Source organism: Myodes glareolus, chromosome 10 (assembly GCF_982192425.1).
Source record: "Myodes glareolus chromosome 10, mMyoGla1.1, whole genome shotgun sequence".
Classification (NCBI taxonomy): Eukaryota; Metazoa; Chordata; class Mammalia; order Rodentia; family Cricetidae; genus Myodes; species Myodes glareolus.
Genome location: NC_142035.1, coordinates 10,763,633 through 10,784,701, shown reverse-complemented (window position 1 = coordinate 10,784,701; position 21,069 = coordinate 10,763,633). Strand labels below are relative to the sequence as shown.

Genomic DNA, 21,069 nt, shown 5'->3' with positions numbered 1-21,069 from the left:
CGGGCCTGAGTTCTCTTTGTGGTAACTGGTGAAATCTGGAGCCTCTTGTCCTCAGGTAAGGTCCTGGATGATGGCCAATCAGCTTGACACGCCAGGGCAGAGTTGAATCTGCAAGGTAAGGCTAGAGGCCCCGGCCAAAGACCTTCAGCTTCTCCACACATTCCCGGCCCTGTCCTCAGTTTGAGGGGCCCCCTCCTGAACAAGTGGCCATTTCTCTTCTCACTCCAACTCGAGAAGGCTCGCTCTACACCCTGCTTTGTGCATTCCTAGACATTTCTCACAGCCATCTTTGAGGGGGAAAGGGCACCCCACCACTCTGGGGTGCTGCCCTGAAGCAGCTGGGCTGGGATGCCTGCAGGGTCAGGGAAGGTGATGCTAACTAGGAAACCTTTCTTTGCAGGTCTGAGCAGGTGTCAGAGGAGCTTTGAGGGGGGCCCTCGGGGTTTGAATGGTGTTTCCACTCTGCCTATTTATGGACATGCTATGTGGAGATGGCTGTGTCTCCCCGTAAGAAAAGGAGGTGTGTGTTGTGGGAAGGGGGTGCTCCAGGGACCCAGGCTCCAGTGTTAAAAATAAACTTGGTGACAGATAGCTTTCCATTGCTACGACAAAACACCAGGCGACAGCGGCTTGAAGGAGGGAAGGTTTACTTTGGTTTCTGGTTTCAGTCCATGGTCATTCGGCTCCATTGTTTCTGGCCCATTTTGAGGTACAGCAACATCTCAACAGGGGCACGTTAGTCAAACTGCTACTCCCCTCACTGTAGCCAGAAGCAGAGAGAAACCAAGAGGAAGTTATCTGGGGCGACACACCCCACAAGGGCACATCTCTGATGATCTTCCTCCAACCAGGCCCCACCACCTCTAAGTTTCTATCGCTTCCATTGAAACTGTGGATTTATCATGGGTCGAGCCGTCGGTGGGGTCAGAGCCCTCGTGACACCATTACCAGAGGTCCCACCTCTGTCTACATGGGGAACCGAGTCTTTGACATGTGAGCTTCTGGGTGACATTTCAGATGAGATCAGGCACATTTGGGGTGGTATGGCTCTAGACAGTTGGGGACATTTTGGATCTAAGCTGTAGTGGATACATTTTCCATATCTGTTCCTTTTTGCGGTTTCCCCTTTGTTCTGCATTTCAAAAATGTTTTCTGAACACCTCTTAGGTGCTGACCCTGCACGAGGCCCTGGAAGGCAGCAGGGAACCGCTTTAGAGACCCTGCCAAATACACACTGAGCTGGTCCTGCAGGATGTGAACCAGAGCTCAGGAGCCGAGAAATGAGTTTCACCTGGTAGAGATTCAGCAGACAAGGGAGAAAGCTGGGAAGCTGCAGACTACAGGGGTGGGTGCTCAGGAAGGAGTTAGCCGTGCAGTGTTCTGTAGGGAGGGCATTCCAGCAGATGGCTCTGCAGGTGTGAAGGCCCACAATGAGCTAGGGAGGGCTGGGTGTGCATGAAGCGAGGGTGGAGAGGCCCGTGGAATGTCCAGACAGGTGTGGAGGTGTCGGGGGGCCAGTGGGCTGTCTGGGCAGGTGTGAAGGTGTGGGAGGGGCTGGTGGGCTGTCTGGGCAGGTGTGGGGGTGTGGGAGGGGCTGGTGGGCTGTCTGGGCAGGTGTGGAGGTGTGAGAGGGGCCGGTGGGCTGTCTGGGCAGGTGTGGAGGTGTGGGAGGGGCTGGTGGGCTGTCTGGACAGGTGTGGAGGTGTGGGAGGGGCCGGTGGGCTGTCTGGACAGGTGTGGGGGTGTGGGAGGGGCCGGTGGGCTGTCTGGACAGGTGTGGGGGTGTGGGAGGGGCCGGTGGGCTGTCTGGACAGGTGTGGGGGTGTGAGAGGGGCTGGTGGGCTGTCTGGACAGGTGTGGGGGTGTAGGAGAAGCCAGAGGCCGTGGCAGCAGATAGGGGTTTGAGCTGCACAGCCCACAGTCAGAATCAGTCATGTTTCAAAGCGCAATTTCTGCTGCTGAACAGAGAGAAGGCAGCTGGAATGTGGGATAAAGCAGTCCGGGAAGTTGCTGCACCGGTGAGGCTGGGGCAAGTGTGTGTGGTATGTGTGTACATGTGTCTGTGTGTGTGCATATGTGTTCGTGTGTGCACGTATGTTTGTATATGTACATGTGTCTGTGACATCCCCTTAATAGTACCCAGCACTCAGACACAGTGAGCTGAGATGGATTCGTCTAGCCTGGCATGGGGTCCCTCTTGGTACAGAAACTATACTTCTCAAGACCATGGAGTGGCTCCCTTTGAGGGCACCGAGGAGGTTTCCCGCACACTCCCCAGACTTCCTGGGACCACACCTGCTGGAAGTAGGGCCACTGTGGGTTTAGACTGAGGCTCGGGTAGGGGGATAAAGTGCTTGGTTTTCTTTCTTTCTTTCTTTCTTTCTTTCTTTCTTTCTTTCTTTCTTTCTTTCTTTTTTAGTAATATTAAAATAAATCAGAGTAGGCTAAAATTTTACTTTTTTTTAACCATAAAATGAAGTGATTTTGCCCTTAAATTCAGCAGAGCTGACTTGACTGGCTTGTGGTGCCCCGCCCCCTACTGGTATGAGGGGAGTCTGAAAAGAGGGCTGGTTCTCAAGGAGTATACTAGGACACAGGGTGGAGGTGAGCAGGAAGGGTGAAGGACAGGCTGGAGGGGTCAGGAGCAGCAGGAGCCTGAGACCGCATTCGTGGCAGTACCCTAAAGGTCTGTCTGTCCCCTTTTCTCTCATCCCACCAGTGCCTCACCACCCCAGAGACCCCAGCAGCATGGTCTTTGCACTTCTGGTACCCCACTGCTGGCTTCACTTAGAGACACAGCTCCTTCCCCGAGAGCCCCCAACAGAAGGCTTTTTCCTCTTCAGTGGACACACACTGAAGTCATATGTAGCCGCCTGCTGTCTGGATGTTTCTCCGGGCAGTATCCTGTGTGTGTGCAGGCTTTGCTGGGCGTGTTCTTTACATCTGGAAAGGAGTCAGTCGGCTCCCGAGGGAGGGAAACAGATGCGAGGCTGGGGGAGGGGGTGAGGTGCTGGCTTCAGCTAACTTCCCCTTCACTTCTGGGCTCAGAGGGAGGGCAAGGACTCTGGGTGATGTGGCACAGATCCTTCTTGTGGCATGGCTCATTCGGGTCAGTCCCAGGCCAGGGCTGGACTTGAAGCACAAAAGTTCTTCTCCAGGCTTCAATAGTGACGGTGGTTGCATGAAGCCGCAGCTGGCAGGCAGGGCAGGGATGGCCTCTTGTCTCAGTTGTTATCTCTGGTGTCTGAAGAGGCACTTCCAAACAAGATGTCGCTATCCTGAGACATGCCACTGAGCTGGGACTTGGTTTTGATGAGGTACTGAGCCCGGCGGATCAGCACCCTTTCCTGTTCCTGCTTGAGCTCCAGGTAAGAGCGGGAGAAAGTATGGAAGATGGAGGTGACTGGGAAGGCCATGAGCAGGATCCCGCTGAGGATGCTGCTCAGAGCCACCACCTGGCCAGGTGTGCTCCTAGGTACCATGTCTCCGTAGCCCACAGTTGTCATGGTGATGACGGCCCACCAGTAGCAGGCAGGGATGCTGGTGAATTCGGGGCTGTCTGCCATCTCGTTCTCAATGACATAGAGCAGTGGGGCAAAGAGAGCAATGGCCACGCACAGGAAAAGCAACAGAAGCCCAAACTCGCGCGTGCAGCGACGGGCTGTGAGCCCCAGCGTCTGCAGCCCCAGTGAGTGTCGAGCCAGGCGCATCACGTAGAGGATGCGCAGTGCCCGCAGTACGCGCAGCACCAGCCCAACCTTGTCCAGGTAGCTGTTTCCGGTGCTTGGCTTGCGGCGGCTGGAGGCGGCGCCATCCACCAGCAGCGTGACATAGTATGGCAGGATGGCCACCAGGTCAATGAGGGTCAGTGGACTCCGCAGGAAGGTGAACTTGCTGGGTGCCTGGATGAACCGCAACAGGAACTCAAGGGAGAACCAGCCGACGCACACCGACTCCACGATGAAGACGTTATGACACATCTGGGAACACTGGCCCTGGGGAGAGACAGGGCAGGGGTCACACCAGCAAGCCAGCAGGGAAGGAAGCTCTAGCCTGGACTGGACACAGTCTCCTGCCTCTCCATGCCACCAGGCCCAGGGACATTGCTCTAGCTGTCGATCTTGATCCCCAGACAGATTCCTCTGCAGCTGCCACCCCCGGTTCCTGTTTTCTGGGCCTTTCTCTTTCCTCAGTTTAGGTAATCCCCAACCACCCAGTGGCTGGTGCTCCCTGGTCTTGTATGAGTTTCTCTCCTTCCCTTCCTCCCTCCCTCCTTTCCTCTTCCTCACCCTTTCTTCTTCCTTCCCTCCTCCTCTTCCTTCTTCCCCTTCCTTTCTTTCCTTCTCCTTCTCCTCCTCCTCCTTTTTTTTTTTTTTTTTCGAGACAGGGATTTTCTGTATAACAGCCCTGGCTGTCCTGTCATCAGCTTTGTAAACCAGGCTGGCTTCGAACCCACAGAGATCCGCCTGCCTCTGCCTCCCAGTGCTGGGATTAAAGGCATGTGCCACCACTGCCCAGCCCTTCCTTCTTTCTTTTTCTGTCAGTCTTTCTTCCTACTTCAGAATATTGATACAGGACACAGATGTTGCAGTCCATGAAACTCAGGCAGCCTGCCCCCACCCCCACCCCACCCCCACTTCTAGCACACAGGCCCCCAGAAGTTGGAGCCCTGGAAAGCTACAGATGTCCCAGTCAGGTACAGTCTAAAGGGTCTCGATCATGGCCAGGTTCTCAGAGGAACTTTGTAGTCTGTCTTTCTGCAAATGCACCCCAGCCTGGGAATGTGATCTGACCTGGGGACTCTGATGTCTCCAGTCTCTGGGGGTGGGAATCCCTCCTGCTTCAGGAAGCCTTCCTGGAATGCATCCCACCTGAGTAGCCCAGGTGTGTACAGGAGGCCTCTCACACAGCCCCCTTGTAGTGATATTTTATTTGTATTTTAATAAATGAAGCTTGTCTGAAGATCAGAGTGCAAAGCTAAGCCACTAGAGTACAAGGAGGGTGGCCACAACTTTAGTCCCAGGACACGGGAGACAGAGGCAAATGGATCTCTGTGGGCTCAAGGCTACCCTGGGCTACACAAGATCGATCCAGAAACAGATCCGGGTGGTGGTGGCTGATGCTTTTAATCCCAGTGTTTGGAAGTCACATGCCTTTAATCCCAGCACTAGGGAGGTGGAGACAGGAGCAATATGGCTGGGCAGAGGGAGGACTGTAAAGGGGAAGAGACAGGAACTCACTGGAGTGTGGTGTCTGAGGTTTGGTGGAGACACAGACAGAGTAGTCTGGGCAGTCTGAGGATCGTCCCTTCAGTCTGAGCATTGGTAGAGGTAAAAGATCTCTCTAGTAGCTGGCTGCTCTGCTTCTCTGATCTTCAGCTTTAATCCCCGTATCTGTCTCTGGGTTTTTATTATTTGGGCTACACCTCCTTGTATGGTTGTGGAGCGGGGGCCACCAACCCAGGTACTAGATAACATGCCAGGCTCTGTTTTGATCCCTTTACAGACTTACTCACTGAATCGAATGTTCACGATAGCGTTCATAGTCCTTGGGCAGGTGGGGAAACTGAGGCACAGAGTGGTCTAGTAACTGTCCCACAGCTATGTAGCCAGAGTGGGTGAGATGGGATTCAGGTTCAGGCTGTCTGGCTCTAGCCCTCCCTCCTTGTTCTCGGTCTCTATGATCATCAAAAGTTAATTTTATTAGTGACATATTTTCCTTCAGTGTATAAGACCATGCCAGTAATCCCTTCTGGGTTGTAAATGCAGCAGTGATGACCACGTCCTCCAAAATATCTGTAGATAGAAGGACTTTCTCTGGCAAGAAAAGGTAAGATCAAACAGTATAAAATGCTCAGCACACACAGGGTGTCTAATTGGTGCTTGATAAATGCTGGCTGGCAGGACATTTATGCTCCTTCATGTCATCAAATTTAATGCCCAAACGCCTATACAATGTGTACCTTGTTCCTTCATGTGTGAGGCAGGAGTCACAGCTCAAAGGCCCAGGGATCTTACAGGTAAGGAGATGCACTAGGGGACCACTCCCATGTACCCAGCTCTCACCAAAGACCTTTCTCTGTCATCTGTAAGAAAAGCCTAGTGTGCATTTTTATATGGAGAACATCGTACTTCTGAAGATTTCAACCAAGTCCAGTTTTGGGAGGCGCAGTGTAGGGCAGTCATGGACTTCTATGGGGTTATCCTGGGTCCTCGGCTGGGGGTTCCATGAATGCAGACTTGGCAAACTGCTCTGCCTGCCCCAATGTCCTCATCTCCTGTGGGTGTGAGAACATGTCCCCTGCAGGGTGACAGAAGGACTTGTGGGAAGGTAAGATGGAGGCAGAGATCCACCCTCCCCCTGTCTCCCATGGCTTTTAGGAGCACATAACCTGTGTCAGGCTGGGAGTCAATGTCTTATGTGCAGCTTTTTACTGTGCACAGAGACATGCTAACCCAATGGGAACATACACATATACACAGACCTATGGATAATAATTGTTTCCATGGCTAAGGAAAAGTGCTTTGGATATTACTATAGAAGGGAGATGGGAAGGGGAGAGGGATTCAGGTCAGTTTTGATGGCCTCTGGAATGTGCCCAGCACAGAGGCGGGCATGTGGGGGCCTCGCTCGCTCGCTCCCTTGCTCGTTCCCTCACACAATCTGCAGAAGAGGCTGGGGTTGGTTCTAGATCTCACAGGACAGGAGAGTAGGGGACATAGGACACTGATTCCTTTTGTCACAGTTGCTGACTCTAGGAAGGAGGCAGAGAAGATGGATGCAAACACAGCCACACATTACAATGTCAGGCACCACCAAGGCTCTTCAATTAGCACAGTGAGGGCAGGCCGCCCAGGGGAGTCACAGAATGTCTTACCTGCTCTTCCTCCTCCCGCAGGCTGGGCAGGGTGCTGACAGATAGGTTGACAGCGGTGACGGTGACGAACAGAACAGACAGGCAGGCAAACACCTTGCCAGGCAGCCCTGAGTGTGGCCTCTCCACCATGTCCCGCAGCCTCCTCATACAGCGGCCCAGGCGGCCCTCACCGGTGGATGGCCCCTCAGTGTCTTGGTCCTCGCTGTCCAGCGGCTCGTCCTCATCCTCTCTCTCCATCATCTCTGCAAACTCCTCTATTTTCTGAAGGTATCGGCGCTTGCAGCAGCCGTCCAGGTGGTCCTCGGCGATGCCCCAGTACAGCAGCTCCTCCTGGAAGGACAAGGCACACATCTCCCGCAGCAGCCGCAGCTTGCCGGCCCGCAGGAAGGTGAGGATGGTGCCGAAGGCCCCGGGGTTGCGGTCAAAGAAGAACTCATTGCAGGTTACGTCGTAGTCATCGCACACGCTTAGGATGTCGTCAAAGTTGGTGCAAGCTTTGAGCTGGCCCAGGCGTGTCAGTGGGAACTCATCCAGCGTGGTCCAAGGTAGGGAGTACTTGATACCACCCACGTTGATGATGATCTGTCGCCTGCGGTCCCCGAGTGAGCTGCCCTGATGCAGATCATCCTGCGGTCGCAACCGCTGGGCCCTGCGGTAGAAGACGCCCTTGATGGCCTGGCGCTGAGGGAAAAAGGCGGGGTGGAAGGAGGTGTCTGAGGCACAGCTCAGGGCGCTGTAGTCATAGTCTGAGTTATCTCCCGGTAACAGGGTCATTTTGGGGCTTTATATCCCTCTTGGGCCTGGGGAGGAGAAAGAGGAGAGAACCTTGGTGAACTCTGAGTCTTAGCTGAGTCCCTCACTGACTGGATTCTAAAGACACTTCTGAGGCTGGAGAAATGGCTCAGAGGTTAAAAGCATTAGCTGTTCTTCCAGAGGACCTGAGTTCAATTCCCAGCAACCATATAGTGGCTCACAACCGTCCATAATGAGACCTGGTACCCTCTTCTGGCCTACAGGCACACATGCAGACAGAATACTGTATACATAATCAATCAATCAATCAATCAATCAATCTTTAAAAAAAAATAAAGACACTTCCTTGATCTGGGTCCCAAAGGCCACAGGTTGAAACCCATGACTTTTTAATAAAAAAAAATTGTAAATATGTATTTTTAATTTCATTAAAAAACGCTGCTGTGGAGGGGTTTTTTTTTGTTCCTTTCTTTCTTTGAGACAGGGTTTTTCTGTGTAACTCTGGCTGTTCTGGCGTTTGCTCTGTAGATCAGGGTGGCCTCGAACTCACAAAGTTCCATTTGCCTCTGTCTTCTGAGTGCTGGGACTAAAGGTGTGTGCCACCACTGCTTGGCTGCTACTGTGGGCTTTAAATATTTTTATTTATGTGTATGTGTCTGTGCCTACTTGTCTATATGTATCACATGTGTGCAGTACCTAAGGAGGTCAGAAGAGGGTGCTAGGTTCCTTAGAAATGGAGTTAGAGGTGGTCGCAAATTGTTTTGTGGGTGTTGAGAATTGAATCTTGGCCCTCTGCAAGAGAAACCAGTGCTCTTAATCACTGAGTTACCTCTCTAACCCCCCATGTACATTATATATAATATACTTATATATCAAAAAAAACTTATTGTTGTGTGTGGTGGCGGGTGTGTGTATGTGTGTTTGTGTGAATGTGTGTGTAAGCCAGAGGACAGCTTGGTGGAGTTGGTTCTCTCCATCCACTTTCATATGGGCTCTGGGGATGGAACTCCGTCACCAGACTTGATCCACAAGCCTTTACCTGCTGAGCCATTTCTCCAGCCTGAGACTCTAACTTCTTGGTGTTGGGAATTGGAGACAGGGTTCTGAGGTAACCGGGATCCATGAGGGCCAGAGTGGTCCTGGGATTGGGTTAGTGTTTAGTGTGTGAGGTGGTGATGAGCCCAGGTGCATGCTGGGTAGGCAACTCTGCCAGCATAGCATGCATCCCTAGCCCAGCTAACGCTGAACAGATTGGCCCACCTGAGGACAATTGGGCAGGGGTCAGTCGCTCTCAGGTGGACCTAACTTCATCCTACTGGGACATGCAGCAATGTCTGAGGTAGCTTTGGCTGGTGTATTGGGAAGTTCTAGCTTCCAGCAGAGGGGCCAGTGAGGCAGCTAACTCAACAGCCTACAGTGCCCGTGATAGTGATTTCTGGTGGGTTTGGCTGGGGCATGGCTATCCCTATATAAGCTGCCCCTGGTCACAATAAAGGGGGCATTCCTGTTTCAAGGATGACCCGTGTCTCTGTGTGTCTTTATGTGTTTCAGTCTCCAGCCCCTTGCCCAGTTCAGGAACTGAATGGTAGCGCATAGAGTGCAGACGGGTGTGGTGCGCTACAGAGAAGCCAACAGCATGCGCCAGTTTTAGGAAACGCGGTCAGCATAGCAGCAATTACGAACTCCTTCCTTCCTAGCCTCAGAGTGAAGGGTCTGCACCCAGTGAATGAGATGGCTCACAGTCTCCAGCTCGGCTCATGAATACTTCTGATAATCAAGAAACTTCATGTACTGTGCATTCATGGCCTGAATTCCAGTTGAGACATAGTTGTGCCTTTCGGGCCGGCTCTAGTCTACTGCAGCCCCAGCCGCGCCCCACTGTCCTTACGCATGCTCTACTCCATTGCTGTTTCCTGCTGCGGGAGCAGGAAAAAAAAAAGAGGGATAATTGGATTATGGAATAATAGATTTGTACTTGTGAGTTATTGTTTTTAGACAAACATATTGGTATCGATTCTTATATATTGATACAAAGTTAAATTATGTTGACTATTTTATGCATGCATGCTTCTACCTCTGTTTAAAACATTTTTATGTATTGATATATGTATATATTGTATTGATATATGTATATTTACCATATTGCATTGTACACTTCTACCTCTGATTAAGATACTTATATATTGTTTATGTATTGATATATATTTACCATATTACAATGTATACTTGCACATTGTTTATATTTGGAGGTCACATTGTCCTCATTTATTGCACAGTTGTTTATTATCTCAGTCTTTAAGTTAGATAGATATTGAAAATTATATAGATCAATATTCATCTAAGTTTGTCATTTATAATTAGACTAATCAGGTTCTTTAGATATATAAAGATGATATTCAGTATAGATACATAATCTTCAACCTCTTCAAAGAGCTGTACAAAATGGCCTTTAATCTAATTCAGAGTTCTGTGGTAGGGAGACACAATCACTCCTGGCAACACCGATCTATTCCCGAGAGAATGTTGACCACCAAAGACACTCCACCTGGAGCTTTCTTCTTGGCAGAACTGGCCTTTGGGTAAAGAAATGCTCATACCTCAACTACTGAGAGAGTTACAGAATATCCGTAAATGGATAAAACAGGACTGTCATATCCTGCCAAGACAGAGTAAGATAGTTTTGAAGTTTCTTGCCTTTCAAAATGGTATGTCAGTTATGTCAGGCCTTAGCCAAAGTTGGTTGCTTCAGCGCTGCAAACGTGACTTTGGGTGTTTGCCCAGGTAGCCAGTTGTCTCTGTGATTTGTTACATGTTCTAGAAGTTGTTTAATTACACTTCCTAATTACTCAGGTAACATTATTTCCCTTCTCAGATCTTCGATGGGATTAAAGATTATATAAATGTAGTTACTTTCCTTTCATGACTTGGCCAAGTTATTTGTTATACAAGACTTAAGCTAGTTAGAATAGGATATTTGTATTTATTGTATATAATTTTGTAGGTTTGTACTTGTATATAATTTCGGAGTAGGCTTAGAACTCTCTTACTTAAACAAAAGGGGGAGATGCTGCGGGAGCTCCTTCCGCTCCTTCAGCCAATCGCAGCTGAGTTACCAGCCCATTGAGGCGTGGTCTCGCTCTCTTTAAAAAAAGCAGCAGCTGTCCTCCACTCCCTCTCTGGCTTCCGGCTCCGCTTCCAGCTCCTAGACTCCTTTCCTGTTCGAACGGAGGGGCTGTTGTCTGGGATGGTAATCTGTAAATTTTTTCCCCTTTGAATAAATAACCATTCTATTAATTATAATTCCAAACTTGTGTGGGATTGTCTGTGACTTACGCCTTCAGTTTCCTTCCTGCAATACAGGCATTTGAGACCCGGGGTTACCCAAAAGACCTTTTTAGAACTAAACACATAGGAAAGAAGCAAAGATTTCGTATTTTGCCCCTCTCCCAATCTCACTACATAGCCTAGAGTATCCTCAGAATTGTGATCCTCCTGCCTCAGTCTCAGGAGTGCTGGAATTATAGGTCTCCACTTTAATGCTTAGGGAATACTTGGCTTCTTAAAATCACCATTCATGGCTGGGTTTGTTAGTGCGTGTCTGTAATCCCAGCACCTGGGAGGTTGAGGCTGAGGCAGGAGGATTACTGAGTTGAAGGCCAGAATGGACTATGCAGTGAAACACTATTTTCTTTAAAAAACATTTATCGAACATGAATGGGTGTCTTGTCTGCATGTATGTCTACACTGCAAGTGCGTAGTGCCCACAAAGAGGCTGGAAGAATGAACTGTCTGTGAGCCACCATCTGGGTGCTAGAAATTGAACCTGGGTACCCTGGATGACCAGCCAGTGCTCTTAAGAGCTGAACCATTTTTCTAGCCCTACAGACACATTTTTTGTTGTGATTTTTTTTTTGGTTTTGTTTTGTTGTTGTTGATTTTCAAGACAGGGTTTCTCTGTGTAGCCCTAGCTGTCCTGAGATTTGCTTTTTAGACCAGACTGGTTTTGAATTAAATAATCCGCCTGCCTGTGCTTCCTGAGTACTGGGATTAAAGGCATGTACCACCACTTTTATTTTATTTTATTTTACATGTTTGAGTGTATTGCCTGCATGCATGCACATGAGTGCCTGGTATCAGCAGAGGTGTGAGATCCCCTAGAACTGGAGTTACAGATAGTTGTGAGGTGCTATGTGGATACTGGGAATTGAACCCAGGCTCTCTCAAAGAGCAGCCAGTACTTTTAACTGCTGAGCCACCTCTCCAGTCCATAGAGACACTGTCTTAACAAACAAAAGCAAACAGCTCAGGATGTTGCTCAGTTGGTAGAAAGCCTGCCTAACATGAAGGAAGCCCAGGGTTATGCCCAGCACTGAAGAAACTGGGCATGTTGGTATACCCCGATAACCTGGCACTTGGGAGGTGGAGGAAGGATAGTTGTATGTTTAAGACTGTTCTTCGCTAATATGAACTGAAGTTCCTAAAAGGAGAGAAAAAAGGCAGAGATAGAAACAGAGGGGCAGGGGAGGCTTACCGGTGCTAAATATTCTATGAGGCGAAATGACTGAACTTGGAAGATGATGGACCGTTAAAATGTTGCAGACCAGAACCAAATTATCTTGGGTTATTTTTAGTCCCTTTAAAAGCCATTCATTGCCCACAACTATGTCTGATCTAATCTCCTTGTGACTGTTGAGCCCTTAGAATAAATAGCTTTCCACCAGACCACTAGGTTTGTTGTGACCCACCACCTGTAGCTCCCACTGCTGCACTTATCAAATGCTTTGATTTATCACTGGTAAATCATTTGACAATAACTTAGTAAATCATTTGGTAAAAATTATCCTAGGTAAATATTTGATTTCTCTGTCCTGTAACTAAAAAGATCTCATCCAACCGCTTCCATAGTGGAATATGCTATTTGGGGAAACATCAATCTGTTATCCTGGGCTGTGACCATTAAGATTTGGCTTCAGAACAAACTGTCTCTTCCTTTTGGAGACAAGAGCAGTGTTTTTGTTTGTTTGTTTGTTGCTTTTTTCAAGACAAAGTTTCTCTGTGTAGCCCCGACTGTCCTGGAACATACTCTGTAGACCAGGCTGGCCTCAAACTCACATAGATCTGCCTGCCTCTACCTCCCGAGTGCTGGGATTAAAGGTGTGTGTGTACCACGACTGCTCAGAAGAAGCAGTGTTTTTGCACTACTACATAGCAAAAGAGGCTAGTCCTAGCTACAGGAGGACCAAATCAAATTGCCTGAAGGAGGCAAGCAGTGCCTGTGGAGATGATTATTTCCAATATCGATCGGAGAATTCCATAGGGACAGGATGCTTAGGGAGCTCCCTCCCCTGCAAGGGTGCACAGTTTAAAACCCAAGCAGGGAGGTGCTCATTTCAAGGTGCCTCGTTTCCGGGAGTTTCTTCTCAGGGCCTTAGCACCACACACGGGGTTTTGGGAAACTAGGCTACACCTGTTTGAAGGCAAATGACTGCCTTTTAGAGCGGCTGGGAGCTTTTCACTTTTCCTAAATTGGAACCCATGTCCTCGGGCTAAGCCTGACGGGATCCCTCAGAGGCGTGGGAACAATCCCTTTTAAGTTTCAAGAGTGCCATGCTTCTCAGCTCTGCCACTTTATCGTGCCACCAAAGACAAGGGGAAAGCCGTGTTCTACTTGGCTAGAACAGCCTGGAAGCAGAGGAGCTTCCTCAGAGCCGCATTAACGAGCCTTCTTCTCTGGAGGAGTGCCGCTTGCGCTCCCTCCTTCTCTTGGGCAGAGGCTCCCCATTAGCATCTCCTGGGGTCCCCTGCTCACAATGGGGTTTTCACATGGAGTTGTCCCAAGAGGCTATTTGGACCAGAGGGTAGCCGGTGAGCGCTGGAGATATAGTCTCCTCCAAGTCAGAGCTCATTGGGAGGAGAGTCAAAGCACTGAGCAGCTGAAGGAGGAATTGAGAACACTTCTCCCAGGCTGCGGTTCTACAGACATCTAATCTGATGGGCACAGGAGGATAGCTGGCATTTCTAGACTTCAGAGTTAAGCACATTCCTCAAACAGGCCCACAACCAGCTTCCTGCACACGAATGCTGCTTTCTCCAACCCAATTCCTCCCAAGGGTCAGGTCTGTCCTTTCACTGAGTTAGTTAGGCCGCCTGCAAGGATTGTGTGTGTGTGTGTGTCTTGCTTCTGGGTGCTATGGAGGCTCATGAGAGACTGCTGGCTGGGAAAGGGGCTGCAAAGGAGCCATGTGTTCCTTCTTGAACATTCCCATATATTAGATGCTATGCTGGGTCCGTGGATACATCAGAGGGCAACCTAGATCCCGCCTCTGTCCTCATCCAGCTGATGGTCCACAGAGGGACACGGTTTCCACATATGCACACCAGTGACTTCAGGATACAGTGACTGATGTGTTGAGTCGGATCCGGGTGATGGTGGAGGATGACTATGGGATAGTGACATTGTCTGGAGGAGTGGGGGGTTCTCAGGGAGGGAACACAGGGCAGGGCCTTGTGCAGGTGACGCAGTCAGTCTTACCATTCCTGGGGTTGGTTACTCTGGGTGGAGGGAACTGCCAGGGTTGGCAGGATCAGGGGTAGACTTGGTGGCAAGAGACTACAATGGGAAGAGCACGGTTAGGAAAAGTGGAGGGGACTGGGGACTGGCATGGCTTCAGTGGGCTTGGAGGCAGAGTAGGCAGAACTTACTGAGGCTTGGGGGGGGCAGGGAAGGAACTAGAGAGGAGGGTGATTGCAGAGATGACATTTACAGAAGTGACCAGTAGGTGGCGCTGAGGCAGGCGTGAATGACAACAAACTGGCAGGGATGATGGACAGGGCAGGATATGACTTAAGCGTAGGAGACAGGGGAATGCAGTATCTCACAGGCAGGTGTCAGAGCGCCAGCACAGACCTGACCAGTGTGTGCTCTGATGAGTGTGTGAACTGACCTGGGTACAGTACCCAGAACCCAGCACCCTATTGAAATGGCCCCCCACATCAGACCCCAGAGTTCAGGGCAGACAGACATCACAGGAGTCGTACATACATCGGGAAGATGAGCGTCACCCCAGGCACACACATCCAATTCCTGTACCTGGTGAGCACTCTACAGCCAGGAGGGCCTGGGGCTGCAGATGGGGAAGGTTGCTAAGGGTACTAACCTGTAGGTTACAAGTGGCTTTGGGGACAGAGTGAGAGTTGGGAGCCATAAGTGCAGGCTGCCCCCAGAGGCGAAGACATGCAAGTCAAGTATTTTCTGAAAGACCAGAAAGGGACACTGTCTTGCCAGCCCCCAGTTTTAGCCATCTGATTCCCCTTTAAACACATGGTTTCCACAGCCAGAAGGCTATCAGTGTAGATTATCTCAAACCATTCGGTTTGAGGCATTACGAATATAAAATAGCCAGGCGTTGTGGAGTATGCCTTTAATCCCAGCATTCAGGAAGCAGAGGCAGGCAGATCTCTGTGAATTTAAGGCTAGTGTAGTGAGTTCTAGGTCAGCCAGGACTACATAGTAAGGCCTCATCAAAGAACAGGAGTCAGAGGAAGAGGAGAGGGAGAAGAAGCGGAAGGAGGTAATAAATACAGGAGATGTGATTCAGCTGGGCTGGGCCTCCCTCTCGGGGGTCAATCAGCTGATTTGTTTACTCGGGGTTGGGGTGAGAGCAAAGGGGAGTCCATTAGTTTGGAAATAGGCTGGTTGTTTTATGACCCTGGGCTTCTGCATCTATAAGATGGAGATGCGAACAATTCCTGCTCCCTTGAATTACGGTGAAGTCATGACATGAGTGATGCGGTTGGTCAGTGCCTGGTCAACAGACACCTGCCGTTTCAGCCTTAGCTCTGAGAAGTGTCTGTTACCCACCTTCGCCCACCAGCCAAGTGCGTCTCCCCTGAACCAACCTGCCAGGATCTGAACTCGGCACCATCTGACTTCACAGCCCAGGGCTGGAGGGAGTGGCGTCTGGCCAGCCTTCAGGGGAGGGAGGCCATCCTGCACTGCTAGGGACACTAAGGAATGCTGCTCCCCTGTGGCTGGAGAACCCTGCTCCGGCGTCCGTCCGGTTCCCAGTTCTGGGACCACAGAGGTGACGGGAGACACTGACATAACAAGTTATCCACCTTTGAATCTTCACTTGGGGGGTCTGCTTCATGGAAACCTGACCTCAGGGATGAACAAGACACAAGAATGTTACCCCCTTTACTTGTGGCCGTGGGAAGTTTCCAGGGTCCATCCGGAAGGGACCGGTTTGGTGAGTCTTGGTGGAGGAGGACAGAAGAGGCAATGACTGTGGTCTGGGTAGGATCTGAGGCACAGCTGGGTCTTTAAAACGTAAGCCGAGCATGAGAAAAACAGCAGAAGTTTGCAGCATCGGGCTATTTATGTGCATGAACACATTACCTCGACTAGGACTCAAACACAGAAGGATCTGTGTGTTACATGGTGGTGCCTGGAGGGAGAGAGGGAAGGAGACCGAGCCTGGGGACTGGAAGGGAGTTGAAATAGGGAATACAAGACGGCCCTGCACTAGTCAAGGAGGAAGCATGCTTGGAGGTGAGCAGGTGGGTCCCACAACAGCCAAAAAGCACAAGCCATATAAAGCTCCCAGCTCAGGAATGGTCTTGGGTGCTCCGCAGGGACAGCGGAACATGGTGTTCCTCCGAGATTCCCTCAGCCCTGGAACCAGCCTGTCTGGCTGCCTCAGTAACAGCCATTCATGTTAAAATCCCAAAGAGAAGTGGGAGGGAGGGCTCCATACATGCAGGGCTGCAATAAGCCTCCTGCCCAACTAACTGCTCAGTTCCCTTCACTGCCCCTCCCCTTTCTGTCTCTCAGTCAGTCACTTCCCTTCAATATGCCTCCAACCTGCCTCTAGGAGTCCAAAGACCCACGGCAAGCCCTAGGCTGTTTCTTGTCCTTCCTCTTGGAAGAAAAATAGCACTCTGGGAGTGGTGAGGTGACAGAGGCCCAGCAAGCGTTTCCAAAGATAAACATTAATTCAGAGGGAGGCTTCTAAGTAGCACTGGGCCCACCATGGGCTTAGGGTGTGAGCTCAAGGGGTGGGGCCTGGATCTGGGGAGGAAGTAGTGGCAGTGGACAAAATGACTACCGATGGCCACAACTCTGTGAAGGACTCGGCACTCAAGCCTGAGCCACCTCCTGCCTCTTAAAATGAGAGCAATAGCGCCATGCAGAGTGGATCTGAGGGCTGGTGAGCGGAGGTTTCTGTAGGCTTCACCCGTTCTCCCATCCTACGGTCCTCTCACAAAAGGGGTCCATAAACTACTGTGTGTTGATTCTGATCCCTGAGATCCCTCCTGGGGCCATTCCAGAAGCTGCTGGTCTGTCCTCTGCTTTTAAAGCTCAGCCCTTCTGAGGAACTCTTGGCAGTTTTTTTTTTTTTAAAGGTAGGTGCAGAGTGCTAAACCTCACCTGTCCCCAAACGGTAACACACTAGACTTCCCTCCATGGCACACTCACTAGGAACCAAGGTGTGATGCTGGGGCCCTAACTTCAGGCACTTGCATTCTTTCCTAAAAGGCAAGATGGGGGAACTGAGGCTCAGTGAAATAAGCACACATGACTGGCAGTGAGGAATAGCAATGGTCGGAGGGGCTGCAGCCCAGGCACCTTGGATCCCTGCATCCTACTGTGCTTTCGGGGACCAGGGTGAATATTATTTTCACCAGTTGCCGGAGGCCAGGGACTGGACCTCAACTCTGTTTCTGCAGGGCAAGCTGTGGAGGGGTCTGGGGGATAGGGAGAAGCAGGTGACTGGAGGCTGAGAACGGCAATCATCTTAATATTTACACTGGATCAGGGCAGAAAACCAACAGAGTCTCTGTTTTTATTGAGTTCTGGGTCACCACTGTGGCCTCCAGAGATGTGACCATGACTACAGGGGTTACAGTGAGGCTCGGTCATTAGCGAGGAATGTAGGAGGCCTCCAGGAGCTAAAGAAGGTACAGGGGAGTGTATTCTCCCTAGAAGACACGTTTTGGACTTCTTACCTTCCCAAAACTCTTTGCTGTTCAGCGTTAACATATGAAAGCAGGGGCCTAACACAGACCCCTGGGCAAACTTCTAGAAGTTAGGATATTTGTTTCTTAAGCTCCTGGTGCCTTGGTTTTGGCTTCTGGACTGTGAATAGGGACTTGAGGCGCTGTTCCATCTCTTCCCTGGCTCTCCCGTGAGCCTCATCTGTCAGGATTAGGGCTCTTGGCTGGGCTGACTCAGGGGCTGGTCATGCTGCCTTCACCCCCAATTAAACCATTAATTATAATAGATCCAACTATTAGCCTGCCCTGGGCCTTGCACGCTGCCCCCCTCACCTCAGCAATGCTGAGTGTCTTTGACACTTGCCATCCATCCTGTCCCCACAGACCGCAGCTTTGCATCTTGGGGGTGGGGGAGGTGTTCAAAGTCCCTGGGGGATTACAGGATGGGAGGTGGGTTCCTTCCTTCATTCCTCACCTGTAGCACAAGGCAAAGCTGCTTTCCCCAGTGTCAAGCGGGCAGACTGTTGAGCCACCTGGCTCTGCTGCTGGCAAAATGGCTCCTCGTGCACACCTGTCTTCTCCCAAGAGCTTTATAGAACTGGGGCTAGGGCACCTTTTCCATTAGCCTCTTCGTGTGTGTGCATGCGCGTGCGTGCACGCGTGCATGCGTGTGTGCCCAGGGGACAATCTTGGGTGTTGTTTCTATCACTGTCCACCTGTTTTTGAGTCAGGGCCTCTCTCTGGGCTGGCAGACAACTGAGTCTCGGAGACCATCTGTTATTGGTCCCTGCCTCCTCAGCCCAGGAACCTATGCCCATTTTTGTTGCCGCTGTTCTTGGTTCTGCTTCTGGAGATCAAATTCAAGTCCTCTGGCTTACCTACCGACCTAGCCGTCTTTTATCTTTGTTTCTTTGTGGTTAGAAATCGGGAAACATGGGCTAAAACAGAGGTGTGATGGGACCTGGGGAGGTGCCAGACAGGAAGCTGCTCGCAGGGCTCAGTAGTGGGGAGGGCATGTTGTGCCTGTCCTCTGCTGGGCAGGTGCAGGCCTGAGATGGGAGTAACTTTAGGTATAGTTCAGATCCTGTGGCAGATTTACATGCTGACTCTGTTCATTAAGAACAGTCTGCCAGGTAAACAGAACAGGGCTTTCCACAGCCTCCTTCATCCCCTTCTGTTTTTTTTTTTATTAATTCTATTTAGGTCATATTATCATCCGCCATTTCTTCGGGTGTGTGTGTGTGGGGGGAAGGGGCTCTTTTCTGAGTTTAGGCAACCAACCCAGAGTGGATTCTTGGAGAAGGGCAGTCCCTGTGAGCCTCTGGTGTTCAGGAGACATCTCTGCTTTCTGTCCCTGGGGCAGGTGGCTCACCCCTTGCCAGAGTCAAGCAGCTTACCCAGTACAGAGGACTCAGTGTGGTTCCCGGGTCTACCTCATCAGGCTGCAGGGCACTCACAACCTGGGTCCTCCATCTCTGGGCAAAGGCTCGGGGTGTCTTGTTTTTGGTGTGCTGGTCCTCTGTGGGTTTGGAGTGTGTCCCACGGCAGACGTTTTTCCACTGGAATGAGTTGGCTCAGAGCTGGGCTGGTAAGAGCAATCCCCTGGGGCTACGCCTCCACGCCTGGCTTGACTTCCCTCCCCCTCCACTCAGCAGGTGCCTTGGCGAAGCCACAAAAGCTTAAAGACCCACAGGTAGAAGCACCCACCACGTGCTCACCCCACTGCCTTAATCTCCAGGGGCACCCCTTAACCTGGAGGTGTATTTACTGGTGAGACACCCTACAGTGATTCAGAGTGTGGTCACAGGTGTGTGTGTGTGTGTGTGTGGTGGGGGTGTCAAACAGACCCCAGTGAATAGGAACACAGATTTACAGAGACACTTCCTCCCTTCTCCAGCGAATCAGACCAGTCCCTGCCCCCACCTCTCACCTTTCTCTGCACTTAGCTCAGGTGTCACTGAAGGGGGTGAATATGCCTTTGCCTCCCACCTATCATCCACTTGGGGAACTCTGGTGCCTGGCATCCTTTAACTACATCCGAATTGCAAGTGGTTAAGAAAATGTGTGTTGAACGGAAAATGTGTGCTTAGCTCATGAACCCCATCACTAGGAGACTGTGTTCACCTAACATTAGATAAACCTTCTTGGCCCTCATCACCGCCCCCCCCCCCCCGCCAAAAAAAAGCTTTGGAAAGCCCAGTTCTCCCTTTCCAGGACCCCCTCTCCGCCATTAAGAACGAATGCATTATGCATCAACCGTGCATCTATACACATGGCTGCTACCGGCCACCGTGGCAGACTGTGAACTTCCAAGGCAGGGCCTGAGTCTCAACCTCTACCTAAACCCTAGGAGGGCTGCCCCTATCTTGTCCCGTCTCCATCTTGGTCATTGTTCAAGACAGGCTTGCTAAAAAAAAAAAAAAAATGAATGAACACCGAGAACTTGGTATAGTGAGCTGCCCACAGTAGGTGCCCAACCAATTTTCGTACAACTCAGGGAATGAACACATTTGTCTCTTTTCCGTTCACACCCAAAAACTGTAAGCAAAGCTGGGCCACTCAGGCACGGGTACCCTGAGGCTAAGGAGACCCCTAACTTCCCTACTAGATGCTGAGGCCCACGACCATTCAACTGTCCCCAGGGCCTTGCCATGGGCCAAGGACGGACCAAGTAGGCAGTCCATAAACCCTCTCTGTGTTCATAATTAATGAATGACTTAATGAGGCCCACTGGTGGGGGTGCTGCATCCCGTGCCTACAGACAGTGAACCAGCAAGTGAAAGACGACCCTGCAACCGAACTCCTCCCGGGGGACCCCAAGAACCCGGCATGCAAAGTCAGAATCCTCTCCGGTGCCCCGCCAGAGAGCGCACTTTGCGTCCCGGGGACCCCTCGAGAGGATCCGGGGCTGGACCAAACCGCGGTCGCGTGGGCGCATCCCTCACCGCCCGGCGCCCTCTCCCGGGATCCTAGGCATCCGCAGAAGGCACCGGGGCCACGGCCACGTGCAGAGCCCGGAGTGCCGCTTGCAGGAACAGGATCCCGCCAGGGAGCAGCCCGCGAAGTTCCCACCTTAAGTTCCGTCGCGGCGTCCCCTCCTTGGAGCTGGCCCGGCCGCAGCTCGGTTCCCCAGTGCAGCAATGCCGGGGTAAGGATGCGCGAGGGGGCAGCAGGCGGCGTGTAGCGCCCGCTTGATCTCCCGGGGCTGCTGGCAAACTTTAGCCCTGGGGCCGCTAGACTGCACGGTCGGACCCCAGGCTGTCCCGCCTCTGCCTCCTGGTGTCCGCTGGGTTGCGAGTGCGCCGGCAACGCGGCAAAGCAGCCGCTGAGGGAGGTGGCGGGGCAGGAGGCGGGACGAAGGGAGGGGACTGCGCACGGGGCGGAGAGAGGGGCGGGCGGCGGGATGTGGGGAATGAAGCCACCGCGGGACCCCTCCGGCGTGG

The 21,069-nt window shown here is 51.4% G+C and overlaps 1 protein-coding gene across 1 annotated transcript; it reads right to left on the bottom strand.

The window, feature by feature from the left end:
• Window positions 1–630: 630 nt before the first annotated feature.
• On the bottom strand, window positions 631–20,950 carry Kcng1 (potassium voltage-gated channel modifier subfamily G member 1). The gene is made up of 3 exons (XM_048441156.3): window positions 20,699–20,950; window positions 6,878–7,677; window positions 631–3,995 (listed from the first exon to the last, which is right to left on the bottom strand). The coding sequence occupies exons 2-3, from the start codon at window positions 7,649–7,651 to the stop codon at window positions 3,225–3,227; spliced, it is 1,545 nt and encodes a 514-aa protein (XP_048297113.1). The 5' UTR covers window positions 7,652–7,677; window positions 20,699–20,950; the 3' UTR covers window positions 631–3,224.
• Between the last annotated feature and the right edge of the window lie 119 nt (window positions 20,951–21,069).

Coding starts and splice junctions, on each gene's coding strand:
- Kcng1 (XM_048441156.3), bottom strand. CDS start 7,651: ATGACCCTGTTACCGGGAGATAACTCAGACTATGACTACAGCGCCCTG. Junction 3,996..6,877: donor TGCGGGAGGAGGAAGAGCAG/GTAAGACATTCT, acceptor GTCTCTCCCCAG/GGCCAGTGTTCCCAGATGTG.